Below are 20478 nucleotides of genomic sequence, written 5' to 3'. Positions count from 1 at the left end.
TGTGGATAATTAAGCTGGATTGTGTACTTCCTTTTTACAGTAACTTCACTCAAAGTGGAGTAAAAGAGACATACAAAACAGCTGAAGTCGACCCGATGGCTCTCTAACATAAATATTGCACCTCCTACTGCAGCTATTCCCTGTTTCTCTGGAAGTGTGTGCTGTCATCAGCAGTAGCCAAGCTCTTCATCTGAACATTATAAAGCAGTTCTAGCAAATGCTCTTTAATCAAGCAGTAATTCATAGAGTTCTATTTCCTACCAAGTATCTGTATCATTCTTTTAATAGCAGACATTTTATCATCCCCCCTCCACCCCGTTCTTCAGCTCAGAGTTGTCTTCAGGAGTGTTAGCTTTCACTTTTTCTTTCCTCCATCTGAATCAAATCGTTTTTCCTTTTCAGAGAAGAGGACAGTTCAGGGAGTTCAGGGAGGTCAGGAATGTGCAAACATTGTCGGTGGTTGTTGTTTGGGTCCACCATGGCATTATGGGATGTAAGCCAATGGATTTGAAGATTAGAGTTATGGTAATACTCAGCACATAAGGCATTTTTAGAGCTAGGCTAAACTGAAATGTACTTTAGTGAGCATTTATGTGTACTGATTAAAGAGGGGAAAAAAAGCCCAGGTAAAGTGGTCTGTCTAAGCTGAACTTCTCATCATCATATCTGTGTGGCATGGCAGTTTTGAATTGTGTAAAAAGGTGTGTATGTTAAAGTCTTTAAAGAAAATTTACTTCTGAAAACTCAGCAAAGTTACACTCTTCTTCACCAGGTTTGATTAACAGAATATTTATTCCTGGAGCTTTATTTGCTGCATAGCCTGCTGCAGTACGGGATCTACCAATCCAATCATTTTTCCATGCATCTATCCATCTGTCTGTCTGTCTATCCATCCATCCATTGAGTCATCAATTTATAATTTTTTATTCATCAATTCATTTCTATGTCTATTTTTACATACATGGGGGTGATCCATCTATCCATCCATCCATCCATGCATCCATCTATCCATCCATCCATCCATGCATCCATCTATCCATCCATCCATGCATCCATCTATTCATCCATCCATCCATGCATCCATCTATCCATCCATCCATCCATGCATCCATCTATCCATCCATCCATCCATGCATCCATCTATCCATCCATGCATCCATCCATGCATCCATCCATCCATCCATGCATCCATCCATGCGTCCGTCCATCCAGTTATCCATTTTAACACTCATTCATCCATCAATCCATCCAACATCCATCCATTTGTAAATCAATTTATCCATATATCATCCATCCATTCATCCATGCATCCATCTATGCATCCATCCATACATTCATCCATCCATGCATCCATCCATCCAGTTATCCATCCATCCATTTGTAAATCAATTTATCCATCATCATCCATCCATTTATCTATGCATCCATCCATACATTCATCCATCCATGCATCCATCTATCCAGTTATCCATCCATCCATTTGTAAATCAATTTATCCATCCATCATCCATCCATCCATCCATTTGTCCATCCATTCAACCATGCATCCATCTATGCATCCATCCATCCATGCATCCGTCCATCCAGTTATCCATTTTAACACTCATTCATCCATCAATCCAACATCCATCCATTTGTAAATCAATTCATCCATTCATCATCCATCCATTCATCCATGCATCCATCTATGCATCCATCCATACATTCATCCATCCATGCATCCATCCATCCAGTTATCCATCCATCCACTTGTAAATCAATTTATCCATCCATCATCCATCCATTCATCTATGCATCCATCCATACATTCATCCATCCATGCTTCTATCCAGTTATCATCCATCCATTTGTAAATCAATTTATCCATCCATCATCCATCCATGCATCCGTCACTCCAGTTATCCATCCATCCATTTGTAAATCCATCCATCCATCCATCCATCCATCCATCATAACTTGCGTGTATTCATGTATCCATCCAGTCAACATCCATTTGTACCAAATTTTATCCATTTAGACACCTATGTATCTGTGTTTCTATTCATTCATCTATCCATCAGTTTTAAACTAACATGTATGAAAATTTAACATAGTTTTTGAAAACGATTTTACTAAATGGCAGAATTCTCCACCTTTCTCTTTTAAGTATTGGATTTTGACAAGTTGTACAGGGAAACAGCACAGCAACAAGCGGTAGTCTTTACCTTAATACCCCTCTTTAGCAAGTCATCTTTAAAAAATGTAGTTTCTCCTAGTCCCTAACCTTTAAAGAGGAAAACTGTTTTCTTTTTACAGGTTTGAGAAATCATCTAACAGCCAGATTCCGTGAATAATCAGATGACTTCAGTGCACATAAACATGACTGATGGTCAGATCTGAATGCCAAATGTTGCTGTTTGAAATTTCAAATTGAATGAATATGATATGTAACCTGGTCACCTGTAAAACCCCCTTTTCCACAGAGAAAAAAAAAACACCTTTCAAACGTAGTTTAGAAGCAACGTTGGACTGCCTTGATTTACTTTATTACAAGCTCAGAGGCATTCATTATGATTGAATGACACTGATGTTGTAGACCCATGGTTTTCACAGGACCCATATTCCTTTCTTAATGAGAAGTTACGATCCAAAGCTGATGAATTGTCCAGATTGCATGTCTGTCATCAAGCTGCTCCAGCTTGCAGAGCTTCAAGCCAACATACTTGTTTACATCACCCAACCCCACCTCCTGCATCATCCAACTTCTTCTGAGTTTCAGCTTGCAGACAGCCACCCTGACATTATCCTGTAGGATACTTTGATAATCTTAGGAATTCATTTTCCCCTCCATGGTGGTAAGCAGTCCAGGCCCTGAGGCAGCAAAGCAGCCCAAATCAAGATGCTCTCTCCATCGTACTTCACTGTGGGGATGATGTTTTCATGTTGATGTGGTACCCTTTAAATGCCATACAGAGTGCTGCATGTTCTTCCTCAACAATTCAACCTTAGTTTCATTGATCCCCACAACATTTTTCTAGTAGCATTGTGGAGTGTCAAGGTGTGCAGTGATGTTTTATCTAGAAAGCAGCGGCTTCCTCCGTGGTGTCCTCTAAAGGACACCATGCCTGTTAAATCTTTAGCGTACAGTAGACTCATGAAGAGAGATATTGACTTGTTCCAATGATTCCTTTAAGCCTTTAGCTGTTAAGCTAAGGCTTAAAGGAATCATTGGACAACCTATTAGCCTTAAGATATTACTCTAGGTTTTTGGGGGGGGTTTTTGTTTTTCGTCTCTGAGCATTCTGCATTCTGCCCTTAGAGTCAACCTGGTGTGGTACTCACTTCTATGGAGAGTAGCCACGGTTCTGTATCGTCTTCCTTTGTGGACAGTTTGTCTAACTGTGTACAGGTGAATACCTAAGTATCTGAGATAACTTTGGAACCCCTTTAAGTCTTAGGCCTTGTCCACATGGAGAAGAAAATGATATATTTCCGTTTCGTTTTGAAAAAGTTTTCCATAAACATGTGACCGTTTCAGGAAATTTCCGGATATCGACTAAAAACGCTGCAGTATACATGCCAAGCCTGTAAGTGGTGCTGGAGCACTGCCACGGAAATGCACCCAAAGAGAGAAGACTACAGGAAACAGCCACATACTTTTTCCTAGTTTCCCTTCTGGTTGTTCTCTGTGGAGGATTTGAGAATGTCTGGTGTTTGCTGTTCTCTGTGGTGGTAAAGGATCATCAGATTTTGCAGTAAAAGCCATAATGAGCTCAGAAGCTTCTGCAGCATGAACACATCCCTGTAATCTGCCATTGTTGTTTTGGCTTCACTCGTGCATGTGGCTTAAGTGAGCTATGCTATGCATGACATAAACATTTGAAGAAAGATGCGGTTGGCTGTCCACATGGAGGTATTTATGTCCTCCCAAAACTCTGTTTCCATGTGGATGATACGACAAAAACTTTTTGCGTATACTCCTGAATTTGTCTCTGTGTGGATGGGGCCTTATATAGTTCAACAATTCTTGATCGAAGGGCTTTTGAAACCTCTGTTTTGCGAAGCTTGATCACATCAGCAGATGCTTGTTGTGAGGGGCGAACTCTAAAAGTTTAAGTGTTGTCACAATAACTCTACCTCTACACCGATCTCATTTAATTGATTGGACTCCATGTTTTCTACCCAGGGCTGAACGATTTGCAAAATAGTCTAATTGCGATTTTTTCCCAAATATTGCAATTTAAAATGCGATTACTCTTGGGTTAATCTTATTTATTATTTGACAAATTCAAGCAATAAATAATACCATGAGTAAGACCATGTGTATTTAAAACAATGAAATTATTTCTGAAGCAATTCATTCATAGAAGCATGAATCTGAAAATGGGGGGTGCAACAAGCTTTAAGCTATAAAGGAGGCGGCTGGGGTGGAGGAGGTGAGGCTGGCTACCAGCTGATCACAGCTGGGGTATGACTTTCATGAAGTAACGCTAGGCTTCATCAGTTTTAAACAGAATGGGCCAAGTATTTTTGCTCGTATTGCAAATATGATGTCATTTGCTTTGTTTAAGGGCATTATCATTTTTATGACACTCATTTTGATTAGAAAAATGGACATAAAACACTAAAAGGAGGATTTTTGTAAACCATTATAAAAAAATGACACTTGAATGTTTGCATAATGTGCATAAAATTACTGTCACTGCAAAAAAAAAAAAAAAAAAAAAAAAAAAAAAACTAAAAGATTAAAAGATGAATTAAACTGGTATTTTGACACACTTCAAGTTAAAGAAATATTGCAAGTCCTGCAATTTGAAAATTGCAGCAAGCCATATTGCAATTTTATCTGATGTGCGATTTATTGCACAGCCCTAACTCTAACTCCTGACTAAGGTTATAACAGTTTTGGATTCTTCATTAGTTTCTATTTTTATTTCATTTTCACTTCTCTGTGTTCGATTTCAGTTTAGTTTTAATTAGTTTTGACTGCTTGTTTGTTAGTTTAGATTTTATTTTGCAAAAATGCTTCGTTTTAGTTTTGTTTTTAGTTTGAGTTTTTTTCGGATAGATGTTGGGCTGAGTGAGCATCATACATTTTAAAAAACATATTAAAACAGGCTACTCTTCATCATCATTTATTTATTTAAAGATGATGTTTAAATACAACTCCATACATAAAACTACCACTATGTGAAGTCTTAACCAATCAGATCAAGCCATTTTGTGTCGGTGCCAGTCAGTATGGTTGTGTCAAAGATTAAAACTAAGGAGATATTTTGCCTCTATTTTTATTTTATTTTAGTTAGTTTTATAAGCGCACTATACCGTTTTAGTTAGTTTTCGTTTTTTTAAAGCTTAGTTTTTAGTTAGTTTCAGTTAACTAAATTGATTTTTGAATTTTAGTTTTAGTTATTTAGTTGGTTTTAGTTAGTTTTAGTTAACTATAATTACCTTGCTCCTGACTCGAATTAGCTCCTCTTAGAGTCATTAGTTTAAGGGGAGCACAGGTTGGGAATGAGATCCTGCCCCAAGTGGAGGACTTCAAGTATCTTGGGGTCTTGTTCACCAGTGAGGGAAGAACGGCGTAGGAGAATGACAGGTGGATTGGTGCAGCGTCTGCAGTGATGCGGTCTCTGTATTGGTCTTTCATGGTGAAGAAAGAGCTGAGTTAAAAGGAAAAGCTCCCGATTTACATGTCGATCTACGTTCCTACCCTCACCTATGGTCACGAGCTCTGGGTAGTGACTGAAAGAACGAGATCACAGGTACAGGTGGCTGAAATGAGTTTGCTCCGCAGGGTGTCTGGGCTCTCCCTTAGAGACAGGGTGAGAAGCTCGGCCATCCAGGAGGGACTCGGAGTAGAGCCGCTGCTCCTCCGCATCGAGAGGAGCCAGATGAGGTGGCTCGGGCATCTGGTCCAGATGTCTCCTGGATGCCTCCCTGTGAGGTGTTCCGGGCAGGTCCCATAGGGAGGAGGCCCCAGGAAGACCCAGGACACGCTGGAGAGACTATGCCTCTCGGCTGGCCTGGGAACGCCTTGGGATCCCCCGGGAAGAGCTGGAAAAGTGGCCGGGGAGAGGGAAGTTTGGGCTTCCCTGCTTAGACCGCTGCCCCTTAACTGACCTCCGATAAGCGGAAGAAGATGGATGGATGAATGGATAGCTCAAGGGTTCACTTACTTTTTCTAGCAGCACTGTGAATGTTTAATGGCTGTTTTCAATAAAGACTTTAAATATTATAATTTTTTGCGTGGTTTTAGCTCAAGCATATTGTGTTTGTCTATACTTGTGTCTAAAATATACTGGAATATTCAGTTTTGGCCTTCAATTTTTGCAAGTGCAAGAAGAAGTGCATGCAGTTTTTGGTCTAGTTGGTTGTCAGTACTAATCTTTGATCTAAAATAAAGAGAATGCACTCGACATTTAAGAGCCAATGGAGACCTTTGTGTTTCTGATGAATGAGTGCGGTCAGAATAAGCGATCCTCTGTAGCTGACTATTTTAATCTGTAAACAAGCATTTCTGATCAGGATTTTTATCAAAGGAGCATTTATACATGTGATCAAGGGGATTAACAAAGCATCTGCTAACCAACAGATTGAAATAAATGGATCCTTTCTCCGTTTCAGTCTAAATGCCTCATATTAAGTGAAGCATGAGTCAATGGATTTAATGGGCTTACTGTTACACTCTTATCACATTCTTTCTACTCTTTGGTAGGACAAACATTTTAATTATGCTGACAGAACCTTAAGGTCTCTATTTCTGTGGGTAACATCTTTCAGCTGTCTGATTGGAAGTGACTCTAACACTTGTTGTTTACAGAAGGAACAGAAGGAGAGGCAGAGTGAGAAAATCGAGGCAGTAATGGCATCTGGATGAGATCTGGCACCGAGCGTGCAGCACATGTGGTCCGGCATAATTTACAGTGTTGTCAGGGAGGAGCGGGTTATAAGCAACCAGTTCTCCTAGCAACATTCACGGGAAGGTGGAGAGGGAAAATGTAGCTCTGGCAGGTGGGGGGAATATTTTAATACTGTGAGACATCAACGGTTTATGTGTTCCAGTGGTAGTTCCAGTCTTCTCTGAACCCAACACATGAACGCCAAATCAAACTGATGGGAGTTTATGGTTTTTAGTGATTTACAATCATTAAGGAGTACAATGGGAAGGAATAGAGATTCAACTAACCAATTCATCCTTCTGTTGTGACTCCTATCAGAGGATTTGATGGAAAAGAATACTTCCCAATCATTTTGCTATTCCTATCTGAAGTTTAGAGTTTGAAGGGAGAGAGGGAGAGGGATATGAGGAAACTCAAACCCTCCTTTCATACATGATGTGTGCTTGAATATGGGGTATTTGCCTGATCAAAACATTCAAAAACATGCTGCCTTCTCAATGAGGAAAAACAGAATGTAAACAGACTGATATTTGGACTTGACAGAGATCTAAAGTGCATTCAGTAAGTTTAATTGTATGTTGTAGTCAGATGTTTAAATGCATCTTTTCTCTCATTTATCTATACTCCGCACTCCAAAATATACAGCAAAGCTCAGGTTCCTCCGATTACCCTTGGTTGTTGCTGAGATATTTCTACACTTTGATTGGAGTCCACCTGTGGTGGGTTAAATTGACTGGGTATGATTAAGGGGGCTTTCATACCTACGTTGTTTGGTCCAGACTTTCAGACTTTTCTGTTTGGTCCGAACCAAAATGATAGGTGTGAAACCTCCCCTGGACTGTGGTCCGGACCAAACAGCCGGACCCTGGTCTGACCAAAAGAGGCGTTCTCGGTCCGGACCAAACGGAACCACGGTCTGGTTCATTCCCAGCGTGAAAGCATTATTTTGAGAGGTTCCGACCTTCGTATCAATGACAGGAAATTACGACATGACTACCGGCAAAGTAAATCCATCACCATAACAAAATGAACCACGGAAGAGCCCACAACAATCTCACGCTACCGAAATTAACCAGCAGCCTGGACAGGGTGGGCTAACGGTCCCTCTATGTTACGCAAGGAGTAGAAGTGTCCATTATTATGTTGAATGGGGATTGTCCAAGCACGGAAAATTTCATAAAATTGTAGATGAAGTTATACCTCACTATTGACAGCTCATCTTTTCAATAGTTTTACAACACATGCCTTCTCTCCTGAGTCGGTGTTGCAATGGCTCCCAAGATTGCAGAAGACGATAAAGTTTTCGTCCAATGATAAAACTCGTAAGACAAACTCGGACCAGCCTTATGTACAGCTCTTCAAGTTTTTGCTTTGGTAGTAGAAAATCAACAATAATATGATGGTGGGAATGATGATTTAATTCATTGTTTACAACATTCAAGACTTGCGTTATTCAGCCTGTTAACATCAGACGCCCACCGGCCAAATGACCAATCAATGTAAACTACAGAGACACGCAAACCACGTAGTTGATGACGATATCACGTAGGTTCCTCATGTAAAGTCTGTTAGTCCGTTTGCAATAGTGACAGTGGGAAACCCAAACAGACCGAACCAAATGTACACAATGTAACAAAAACATGGGCCTTGGTCCAGACTTTCAGGTGTGAAAACACCCTTAGAACCACACACACACCTCTAAGGCCTCACAGCTGACAATGATATCAGAGCAAAAACCAAGCCATGAGGTCAGAGGAACTGCCTGCAGAGCAGAGACAGGATTGTTGCAAGGCACAGATCTGGGGAAGGCTACAAAAACATTCCTGCTGCACTGAAGGTTCCCGAGAGCCCAGTGGCCTCCAGAATTCTCACATGGAAGAAGTTTGGCACAACCAGGGCTCTTCCATGAGCTGGTTGCCCAACCAAACTGAGCAATCTGGGGAGAAGGGCTTTAGTAAGAGAGGTGACCAAGAACCTGATGGTCACTCTAACTGTTTCCAAGTCAAAATTTGAAAGGACAGCTTTGTGTGTCTACTGGTACAGGAGAATAACTGGTTAAAACCAATTCATGGGTTAAAAAAAATCAAAAAATCACCAAATCAATCACATGTTATGGTTGTAAACCGTGGGACTAAAATGGGCTGTTGGCTTTGGTGATAACTGATGACATCCCTGAGATTTAACTAAGAAAAGTGTTTATGTTCAGGTCTGTTTAGGTTACATTAGCATCTTAGCTAAACTTATGCTCTGCTGTATCAGCAGGTGAGATTTCTGAGCTGCCGTTGCACCACTCTTCTCCAAAGTGTACAGACATCATACATTTTGAAAGTTATCCTTCCTTTATAATAAGTCATTTGATTTCTGAGGTGGAGAACTGTAAGTGTGAGATGTTTCAGCAGTGATCAGTGAAACACATCCAGCTACCTAGCTAGCAGCTACGGCTAATTATAACTGTCATTAAAGGTATAGGCTCAGTGAACTATTCTCTAACCTTAGAACCAGTCCATAGATCGATTCCTGCTACATTTTTACTGATCCATGGCCCTACAGACCGATGCACTCAAACCTTTGATGTTAAGATCGTTTATCTGATCCACATCAGTTTATCTTTACACCACTACCCAGCACCAACCTATATGCTAATCATCTTAGGTCTAATAATATAATCCTTTTCATCTTATAAAAAATATCATTTATATAATCATACATTATACTCATATTCTATGACACAGCTTTAAACCTGTCTAGCTTGACTTTGATGCCATAAAACAATGATGATAACATGTTTAAGGTGGAAACGGGGCAATCCTTACATTTGAAAATGTATTAACCGGTCCTCCGTGTCAATGACTTGAATCCTGACGCCGACTAACAGGAGAGTATCTGCGTGGCATACAAATCCCCACTTTTCTCCTTCTGAGGATTTATGCACACATACAGTAAAGCTGTATGTATCGATTAGGTCATGCGGGCTAATTTTCTTGACATTTTATAACATTCATACCTCAAGTTCTATCTGAAGGATAGTTGTTTCACATAGTTCAAAAAATTCCTATATTTGTTCTTTTACCGATTTAGAGCAGTATTTACCAGTCCTTTCAGCTCCATCTTGCCTTCCACAGTGGTTTGTAAAGCACTCTTTTCCTTTTTTCTTAGATTATTGTTGGGCTATATCTATATCTATCTATATCTATATCTATATCTATATCTATACATAGATGTGTGTGTATGTAATTTATTTATTTATGTATTTGCCAGGCAACCAAAGCAGCTGGCAGCAAGAAAGATGCACTCTTGAGTTATGTCTTGGACTTGTAGTGTTTTTTTCACAATTAAGTTGACAACCTATGTTGAAACTTATGAAAGCAAAGAAGATGGATGGTCCAGGACAACTTTGAGAGAAAGAATGGGAAATTTCCATCAAGAAAAACCAAAGAAAGGTGAAAAAGAAGACCTCAGCCGCAACTGCAACTCCTTAAAAGCTAACAACAACTGCCAGTAACTGCCACAGAACACTGCCTGATCAACAGGAGACTACTGAATGCTACCTATTGAGAAAGCATGGGGCACCATGTACGAACTTATGGTGCTCCATCACTAGCAGCAAAACAAAGCCCTACACTTACACCAGAACTGACAGCGTGCCCACGGAGCTTACATCTTTCCTGATGGAGACTCAGAGACTGAAAGGAGAAAGACACGGAGCAGCACAACACCTAAAGCCAGTGGGAAAGAGGCAGAGGCGGCGTTATGCAAGAAAGCAGAAGCGGGGTACACAAACCTGCAGGCTAGGCTAAGAGCAGCCCCACACAAACCTGCCCTACCAAGCTTCTTTTTCCCAGATGCCTGCTCCTTCACCAGCAGGGTGGATGACGTAAGGCTGTGGATTTCTAACCACCGCTTGGACGACTGTGTTTACTGCTACAGAGGAGACTGCCAAACGTAATTTTGTTGTGTTTTTACAATCCAATGACAAACGACTATCTATCTATCTATCTATCTATCTATCTATCTATCTATCTATCTATCTATCTATCTATCTATCTATCTATCCTGCCTTTATTTTGACAGGACAGCTAGAGAGAGACAGGAAATATGGGGAGAGACAATGGGAGTTCAAATATCTTGGGGTGTAGTTCATGAGTGAGGGTAAAAGGGAGCGTGAGATTGACAGGCGGATTGGAAGCATCAGCAGTACTGTGTGTGTTGTGCAATACTGTCGTAGTGAAGAGGGAGCTGAGCTGAGAGGCAAAGCTCTCAAATTACTGGTTGATCTTTCTCCCAACCCTTACCTATGGTCATAAACTTTGAGTAATGACCAAAAGATTACAAGCAACCGAAATGAGTTTTCTCCGGAGGGTGGCTGGACTCAGCCTTAGAGATAAGGCCAGGAGTTCAGGCATCTGGAGGGAGCTAGGAGTAGAGATGCTGCTCCTTTGCACCGAAAGGAGCTAGTTGAGGTGGTTCGGGCTTCTTATCAGATGCCTCCTGGGACGCCTCCCCATGGAGGTTTTTCAGCCACTTCCAGCTGGGAGGAGACCTCCGGGGAGACCCAGAATGTGCTGGAGGGATTACTTATCTTGTCTAGTCTGGGAATGCCTTGCAGGAGTTGTAAAGTGTCACTGGGGAAAGTGTCGTCTGGGTGGACTTGCTTAGCCTGCTATCCCCGTGACCCCCGAATAAGTGGTAAAAGATGGATGGATGAACTGGGAAAAGTGCTGGGACCCAGAATTGATTCCTGCAACCAGTGCAGGACTACAGCCCCTGTATACAGGCCCCTGCTCTACCAACTGAGCTAAACCAGTGCCTAACATTTCTACTTTATTGTAATAAAAAAATGCTCTAACCAATTCTGTCTGGTTTGTTACCCTTTATCTCCACAAGATGCATCAGAGAGGCATTGGCCTTCTCTGCAGCTTCATGAGGCTTCGGAAGCTTTTTCACGTTAAGCCTTACCAACAAACATTACTCATCTTTTGCCCTGTGTGGACTTGCAACCACCTTAAACAGTCTCAATTAAAATGTAATTTAACATAGGCCAAAACTGATCATAAAGCTTAAAGATCTCTGCTGAGCTGTAAGAGTTCGAGCTCTTATTCTTTAGTCAGAAAGATTTAAAAGGCTTAATACCGATGTGAATAAAAAGTAATCAAGTGATTTATTTATTTTCCTCTATCAGATCATCCATTAGACTTGGCAGGTGAAGCCAACCCAGGATAGGCCAGGATCACTAAAATAAATCCTCTGGATTGCTTTAAAAAGAATTCCTGCTGAGTTTAAAGTATTAGAAAATCAATATCTGCCTGAGGTTTGTCATCATGAAATGTGAAGCCCAGTGCACACCGGCTCTGGTATCTTTATCAGTGATGACAACAATGATAGAGCATGTTTTGCGTACGTTTGCTTTTACTGGAAACTCCTGGCTAAGGCTGTAAATTTTACGTGGTCATGCCCAGAAATGGTGTAATTGTTTTGAGGATGAAGTGCTTCATATCTTGGTGTTAAAAAAACGTCTTTGATATTAAAATCCTCCCTACCTTTGAACAGAGGCAGGCACCAAGCAGGTTATGTAAAATCAGTGTTACATGATGACCTAATTTTATCAAAATGGAGCATTAGGTATCAGGCAAGCCTTTGGATTAAATAACTCTCTTTGGAAAAGGAGGATCTGGTACACCAATGATCCTTACCAGAAGAACCGCAAGGGGGTCAAGCAAAATGTTTCATTTGTTGCTTCATGCAAAAAACCTGAAATACCAGCTTCAGACTGTTCCACATATCAATGGCATGGGATATACAGGTGTGTGCATATGTTTGGCACTGAGGATTCATCACAGGACCGGATCTGTGACAACCCCAAGCTGGAGAGGTCATCAATCTTAACACAGTGATATACACAATATTGCCGAAATTATTCACTCACCCATCCAATTAATTAAAACCAGGTGTTCCAATCACTTCCATGGCCACAGGTGTATAAAATCAAGCACCTAGGCATGCAGACTGTTTCTACAAACATTTGTGAAATGTTTGCTGAAATGGGTCGCTCTCAGGAGCTCAGTGAATTCCAGCGCGGATAGGATGCCACCTGTGCAACAAGTCCAATGGTGAAATTTCCTCACTCCTAAATATTCCACAGTCAACTGTCAGTGGTATTATAACAAAGTGGAAGCCATTGGGAATGACAGCAACTCAGCCATGAAGTGGTAGGCCACGTAAATGATGGAGCAGGGTCAGCTGATGCTGAGGCACATGGAGGAGAGTCTGGGTTTGGCGGTTGCCAGGAGAACGGTACTTGTCTGACTGCATTGTGCCAAGTGTAAAGTTTGGCGGAGGGGGGGTCATGGTGTGGGGTTGTTTATCAGGAGCTGGGCTTGGCCCCTTAGTTCTACTGAAAGGAACTCTGAATGTTTCAGCATACCAAGAGTTTTTGGACAATTCCATGCTCCCAACTTTGTGGGAACGGTTTGGGGATGGCCCCTTCCTGTTCCAACATGACTGTGCACCAGTGCGCAAAGCAAGGTCCATAAAGACATGGATGAGAGAGTTTGGTGTGGATGAACTTGACTGGCCTGCACAGAGTCCTGACCTCAACCCCATAGAACACCTCTGGGATGAATTAGAGCAGAGACTGAGAGCCAGGCCTTCTCTTCCAACATCAGTGTGTGACCTCACAAATGGTCAAAAGTTCCCATAAACACACTCCTAAACCTTGTGGAAAGCCTTCCCAGAAGAGTTGAAGCTGTTATAGCCACAAAGGATGGACCGACATCACATTAAACCAATGGATTAAGAATGGGATGTCACTTAAGTTCATATGCGAGGTGAGCGAATACTTGTGGCTATACAGTGTACGTGTGTCACTTAGAAGCCAAGGTCAAGCTCAACAACATCTCTTTTGCTGGGGCCTTTTCACCCCTGGTAATATGCCTGCAGACCTACGGCAGTTTTGAGGGTCCTTGGGGCATCCACAGCACAACCATGGGCTTGTGGCAACCTTGCCTGCCACCCAGATGGTACCCATGGCTGTGCTTACTAGCCACATCCACCCCTTACTCTGCCCTAAAGCCTAAAAGTTTTGCACAGTACTGCTTTTCACATCCCTGGGCGACAGCCCATAGACGGTTTTGGGAAGGGCAGAGCAATTAAAAAAAGAACTCAAAGGGTGATTAGCAAACATTCATGTCTGTCACATTCATTACAGATCAATTACAGCAGTGAAACATATGACATCTACATAATGTGAGGTAGGTCAATTCTATAGGTCAATAGCATGATTGCGTGTAAAAGGAGCATCAATGAGAGGCAGAGTCCTGCAGAATATTGGCAGAGGTTCAACAATCTGAGAAAAAAACTGTCATAATATCATCAAAAGACTCAGAGATCCAGAGAAATCTTTGTGCAAGTGGCAAGACCAAAGGTCAGTGTTGGATGCTGGTCATCTTTGAGTCCTCAGGAGGCACTGCATTGAAAACAGGCATCATTTTGTACTGGAAATCACTGCATGGGCTCTGGAATCATCGTCTATCAACACAGTCGGCCGTGCCATCCACAAATAACAGTTAAAGCTGGATCATGGAAAGAAGGATCTATATGTGAACACAATCCAGAAATGCCGCCGTCTTCTCAAGGCCAAAGCTCATTTAACATGGACTGAGGCAGAATGGAAAACTGTTCTGTGGTCAGATTAATCAAAATTTAATTAATTTTTGGAGACCATGGATGCTGTGTTCTGCAGACTTAAGCGAAGAGGGACCGTCCAGCTTGTTATCAGTGCAGTGCCTTGACTATTTCAGCGAGACAAATGCTAAACCACATACCATATCCATCACAACAGCATGGCTTCACAGTAAAAGAGTCCAGGTGCTGAAATGGCCTGTGTGCAGTCCAGACCTTTCACTAATAGAAAACATCAGAAAACTAAAGAGCCAGCAAAGAAGACCCAGGAATCCCACAAGAGACAAGAATGGGACAACACTCCTCTCCCAAAACTCCAGCAACTGGTCTGCTCACTTCCCAGTCATTTACAGACCATTGTTTAAAAAAGAGGGTGTACTACACAATGTTTTTTTAGATGTGTTGCTGCCATCAAATTGAAAATGAGCTAATATTTTTCATTAAATGGTAAAACATCTCAGTTTCAAAATCTAACATGCTGTTTATGTTCTACTGTGTTCAAAGTTTAAAGAAGAAAAATAGAGAAAAAACATAAAAATAGGGCAGAATACAGTTATGCTTCTATGCTTGACAGGACGTTATCTACCCCCGCAGATGTGATCTATGTCAAACAGCTGAGACAATAATCTCATGCCTCACATTTTCCTGACTGAAACACACGGCCACTTATTTAACAGCTTCATAAGCCTAGGGCTGATGTCTGGTTCAGTGAATCTGAATGTACTCCTGTGTTGGAGAGCTGAGCCGTTTGGACTCTTACCTCACATGACTGAATGCAGTGGATGTGTTGAGGGTCAGGGTACCACTTCATCATCCCTGTGCAGACCAGACTCTGGAAAACAAAGTACAAAGCAACAGCTGAGCAATGCGGTCAGAGGAAATGAATAACACTTTGTTTGCCATGGAAAACAACACGGTATTCAAGGCCTTATCTTCTGCCCAGAGAAAAGTGTGTTAAAATGCAGAGCAGAAGTCTTTCCTGATGAAGCTGTCCTTTTTTTTTTAAATCAGAGCTCATGATGTTTATGAACTTGCACTCCTGTAAGCATCCAGGGGTGTGTGTGTCCAAACAAAGAGATTGTATGGTGTAAAGCTGGTGCATTCCCATCATAAGGACATAGAAAATAACTGCATGTCAGACAACTGCTTCCAAAATGATGTGCAATGACAAGGTGAGACAAAGTACCCCCTTCCTGGTTGATTTTTATTTTTATTTTTGTATATTTGGTACACTTATACATATTTTGATATTAGAAAAAGATAATTCAGGTAAATCAAAATGCAGTTTTAAAATGGCAATTTCATTTATTAAGGGAAAAAAGCTGTTCAAACCTACTTGGCCCTATCTGAAAAGTCAATGCCCCCTCATGTTAAATCATGAATTAACAGTGATAAACAACATTTTTTTGAAAGTTGTGTGAATTTCCACTATCCACACCCAGGTCTGATTACTGCTGGACCTGTTGAATCCAGAATCCCCTTAAATAAAACCTGTCTGACAAAGTGAAGTAGGCTTAAAGATATCAAAAAGCGACACATCATGGCGTCATCTAAATAAATTCAAGAACAGATGAGAAACAAAGTCATTAAAATTGATTGATCTGAAAGGGTTAAGTCCAAAACATACCAGGACAAAGGGATCAGTGTGTCACATAAATTGATGAGCTTAAATTGCCGTCCTTAACACACACCAACAGCAGTGCATCAACAGTTAAACTCCCCACCAGCCACTGCATGACCAGGTGCTTGATACCAGAGCTAAAAGTCTGCTTGGGGATCACCTACTAATCCTCCAGGTAAGGGAAAAACAGTAGGAGCAGTGGTGTTTCAACAGCAGCTGAGGCCTCCTGTCTATTCTACACCTTGGGGGCTAATTTTTTTTTCTGTGCCCTCAAACAGAGCTGCTCCTATGACAGCCTAACCTGACATGCCAGATGAATTTGTTTCACGCATCCATCTGGGAAAGCTTCAATAGGAAACGTTTGAGAAAAGGCAGAGGCTTTGAAAAAAACTCTGAGTGTGATTGGGTGAACGTTCTGTCTGTCACATCTTTACGGGCCAATCAGAGCAACAAAACACGTGACGCGGCTGCTATCAAGCTGCGCGTGCTCAGCTATGAAGGAATAACGCGAAACATGGCAACTATAGATGTGTAAGTACTCGACTTTTGTCGTTTTTGGAAAGAAAACAACTCACTGCTGTTGTTCTTTTAACAAAGAAATGTTGTCAAGTTCTGATAAAACTGGCGCTTTAGCAGCATCCACGTTAACTGCACCAGCTCTTGCTGCTGCTTGTTAACATCACGACACTGCTGCGCCTGAAAGTACTGCCCCTTGTTGCTGATTGGTCCTGTCACTTTCTAAAAGGGCCCAAGCAGTTCAGATGGGAGCTTTGCGAGATGGAATCGCCAGTGAGAAACAAGGAAACGGGCATATCCATCTGCTTTGCAAGGTTAATTACAGCCAAGATGGACAAAAAAGCTGTTCTCTCAGGAACAATCTGCCAACTGAGGCCAGTGGTACTGGGAATAGAGCAGTGGCCTGAAGTGCCTGCAGAACATCCATGGGGGTCCAAGGCTGCTGGTCTGGGTTTGGTCACAGGAAAAATGGAGGTGATCGTTTGGACATGTGTTGGGCTTTACAAAGCAATTTCCAAGGCTTTGGGACTGAAGCCAATCACATTGAGAGCCATTATCCACAAATGGGGAAAACTTGGAACAGCAGTTAACCTTCCCAGGAGTGGCCAGCCAAAATCACTCTAAGAGCATATCAAAGACTCATCCAGGAAGTCACAAAAGAACCCAGAACAAGATCTAAACACCTGCAGGCCTAACTTGACTCAGTTAAGGTTAGAGTTCATGATTCAACAATAAGAAAGAGACTGGGCAAAAAAGGGCATCCATGGGAGAGTTCAAAGGCCAAAACTACTGCTGACCAAAAAGAACACAAAAGCGATGATCCCCAAGACTTTTGAAAAAATATTCTATGGACTCACCACACATCAGCTGAGATTTGAAGAAGGTGTGGGTTCTCTTACATCTGGAGTAAATCTCACAAAGAATTTCATAAAGAAGGAGAATGTCCAGCCATCATTTTGAAACACATCAGGTAGTCCACCTCTAAACAGCTTACAAACAATGAAGGTTTTAGAGTGACCTTACCTCAAACATGCCATTCATGCTTAAAACCCTGCAATGTGGCTGAATGAAAACCATTCCACAAGGAAGAGTGGGCCAAAATTCCTCCATAGATATGTCAAAGACTCATTGCCAGTTATCCCTAATGCTTACTTGCAGTTGTTGCCGCCAAGGCTGGAACAACCGGTTATTAGGCTTGGTGGGCAATTACTTTTTTACACGGGGCCAGGCAGGTTTTGCCGGCTTGTTTCCCCTTACTAAAAGAAATAATCATTTAAAAACTGCATTGTCTTTTTACTCTGGTTATCGTTGCCTCATAACATAAAATTTGTTTGATGATCTGAAACATTTAGGTGTGATAAATATGCAAAAGAATCAGAAATCAGGATGGGGCAAATACTTTCTCAAAGCACTTCATATCAGGTGAAATTCTTGATTTAAAAAAAATGTAGTTTTCATTCTGTGATTGTACAATAATGCCAGTGTCCATTGATTTGATTGAAATGTGACTTAACTTGAGAGATACAAAACTAGATGGAGGGAAAATCTGGGTTAGCCTGTTTTTCCTCATTCATATATAACACTACAAGGTGGTCTGCAGAGAGCTGATTGACTAACAAATATGGACGGAGAAAGCGTATTCTCCCCTGTGATCTCCTGTGTAAGCCTGACCGAGCCAGGAAGTCCAGATTCTAGAGTATCTGAGATAAGACAAGGCAAAAAAATCACGAGGCGGTGTCGGAGATGTGGCGTAAATAACAAAACCACGGTCCAACTATTCAACCTTGGCAATGTTAGATTAACCGGCTGGCTGACTTACTGACCACCCAAAAGGTGAAACTGGAGCAGTGTTTGCTACAGTGTGAACGTAGGAGTGATTCTTGAGTTATGATATCAAGTAAACCTGACCCACCTTTAGATGAAAACCATCTTTACCAAAGATCTGGCATTCTAGTTCATGAAGACTTGTGTAAACTTTGTTGGACATGTTTGCTTCTTCTCAAGGGTTGACGTCAACTGGAACCTTTAATCTCTCTATCTGCATCTGATTTCTAATACTTGAATGATAACGGACTCGTACTGGCATACACAAGAGGCGATTTTGTTGTATTATCTGCTACAGCTGGGAGTCAAACATCTTTTCCTAGAAATCTTTTGAGAGATAATGCCTCGCCAACATTTTGGTTGAAAATCTGTTATGAAACATTTACAAACATGGGAAAGTCTCTTCTGCAATTTGACTGAGGAATTACACTTGGGTATTCTCAGTGTTGTCAGGCTTTTGACATCATTTGGGAGGATTTTTACGCTTGGCGTTTTGTTTAGTAGATTCTTAGAAATACTCTCTGTCCAAACAAAGGTCTCAAGAAGATAAAATATGACCAGACTCTGGAACATATTCACTGAATGGCAGTTTTTCACTGGATAACTCAAACATGGCACCATATCCATTTAAAGTAGAACACATTAACATATTACAAATACATTCACAATATTGAGAATAAAAGTAGAATTCAAATCTCCATTCCTGATGGTAAAAGACACATTAATAATATTAGAAATAATATACTTGCCCTGCTATCTGCTGTGCTATCAGCTCATGGTCTGATTTAAGAAAGCCTATCTTGCTCATCAACATCAAGCACCAAAGCTCCTAGTATATAGTGTGGCATCTTTGTGCAGTTTGCTCTTGTTTGCTGACCTAGTGCAGGGATGTCCAAACTATGACATGGAAGCAAAACATGGCCGTGGCCCATTTTTGATTGGCCCCCAAAAAATTATTTAAATTAAATTAAATATGGCCCTCAATAGAGCATGAAGCTTGTGCTACACTGTATTATTGTTCTTAGTTTCAGCACAAGGCAGTGCTACCGTGCTAATATTGTAAAAAAAACATTTTGACAAGAATTTATAGCTGTTTATTCAGGACTAAATTGAGATGACACTATAAATAGTGTCTTGATTTAAAATGACTTAATGGATTGCAGTAGCAAATAGCAGTGCCGATAATGTTCCAGGGGCGGGGCAAGTGGTAGCCAGAGCTGACTAGAGCCCCCTGCAATCTGACTGGCCTCCTCAAAATTGTTAAAATGATAGGCCATTTGTCTTGCCAGCCATCAACTTGCCATTTAAGCATACCAATCACTGAGAATATCTTAACCAACATTAGGTTGTTTTACTCACTTTAATATCAAGGTGAGATATGTGAAAGTGGCCCCACCATCAGTGTTAATGTCGTTGACTAAAACTATGACTAAAAATGTTCGGCGACTTTTCTACTGATGAGAATTAACCACAGATTAAGAAGCAATAAAAAAGTAGAAACCCTTTACTGTTGAACTTATGATGTACGTAAAGCAAAAATGGTGAAGATTTCGACATTCAACAATTCAACATTTAGTGTCTTGGGTCCCCAGATGCTTTAACCTTGCAAAGCAGATGGATTCTCCTGTTTCCATGTTTCTCATTGGCAAATCCATCTTGCAAAGCTCCCGTCTGAACCGTACTTTCGGGCGCGGCGGAGTCGTGACGTAAGCAAGCAGCAGCAAGAGGCCGGTGCAATTATGGTGGAAGACATTAGCGTGGATGCTGCTAAAGCGCCAGTTTTATCAGAACTTGACGATATTTATTCGTTAAAAGACGAAAAAGAACAGCAGTGAGTTGTTTTCTTCTCAAAAACAACAAAAGTCAAGGGGCGCGCCAGTAGTCGAGTGGTTAGGGCGTGCACCATATACGCAGGCGGCCCGGGTTCGAATTAGGCCTGTGGCACCATTTCCTGCATGT

The 20478-nt window shown here is 41.3% G+C and overlaps 1 protein-coding gene across 1 annotated transcript in view; it reads right to left on the bottom strand.

The window, feature by feature from the left end:
• Positions 1 to 20478, bottom strand: part of pappa2 (pappalysin 2) — a 146652-nt gene that overhangs the window by 18417 nt on the left and 107757 nt on the right. Inside the window, exon 25 of the mRNA XM_041803688.1 lies at positions 15319 to 15390. Coding sequence (XP_041659622.1) covers positions 15319 to 15390 — 72 coding nt within the window. The remainder of the gene's footprint in view (positions 1 to 15318; positions 15391 to 20478) is intronic.

This window comes from Cheilinus undulatus, linkage group 13 (assembly GCF_018320785.1).
Source record: "Cheilinus undulatus linkage group 13, ASM1832078v1, whole genome shotgun sequence".
NCBI lineage: Eukaryota > Metazoa > Chordata > Actinopteri > Labriformes > Labridae > Cheilinus > Cheilinus undulatus.
The sequence above is the reverse complement of the archived record's forward strand: the minus strand, read 5'-3'. Positions and strand labels throughout refer to the sequence as shown.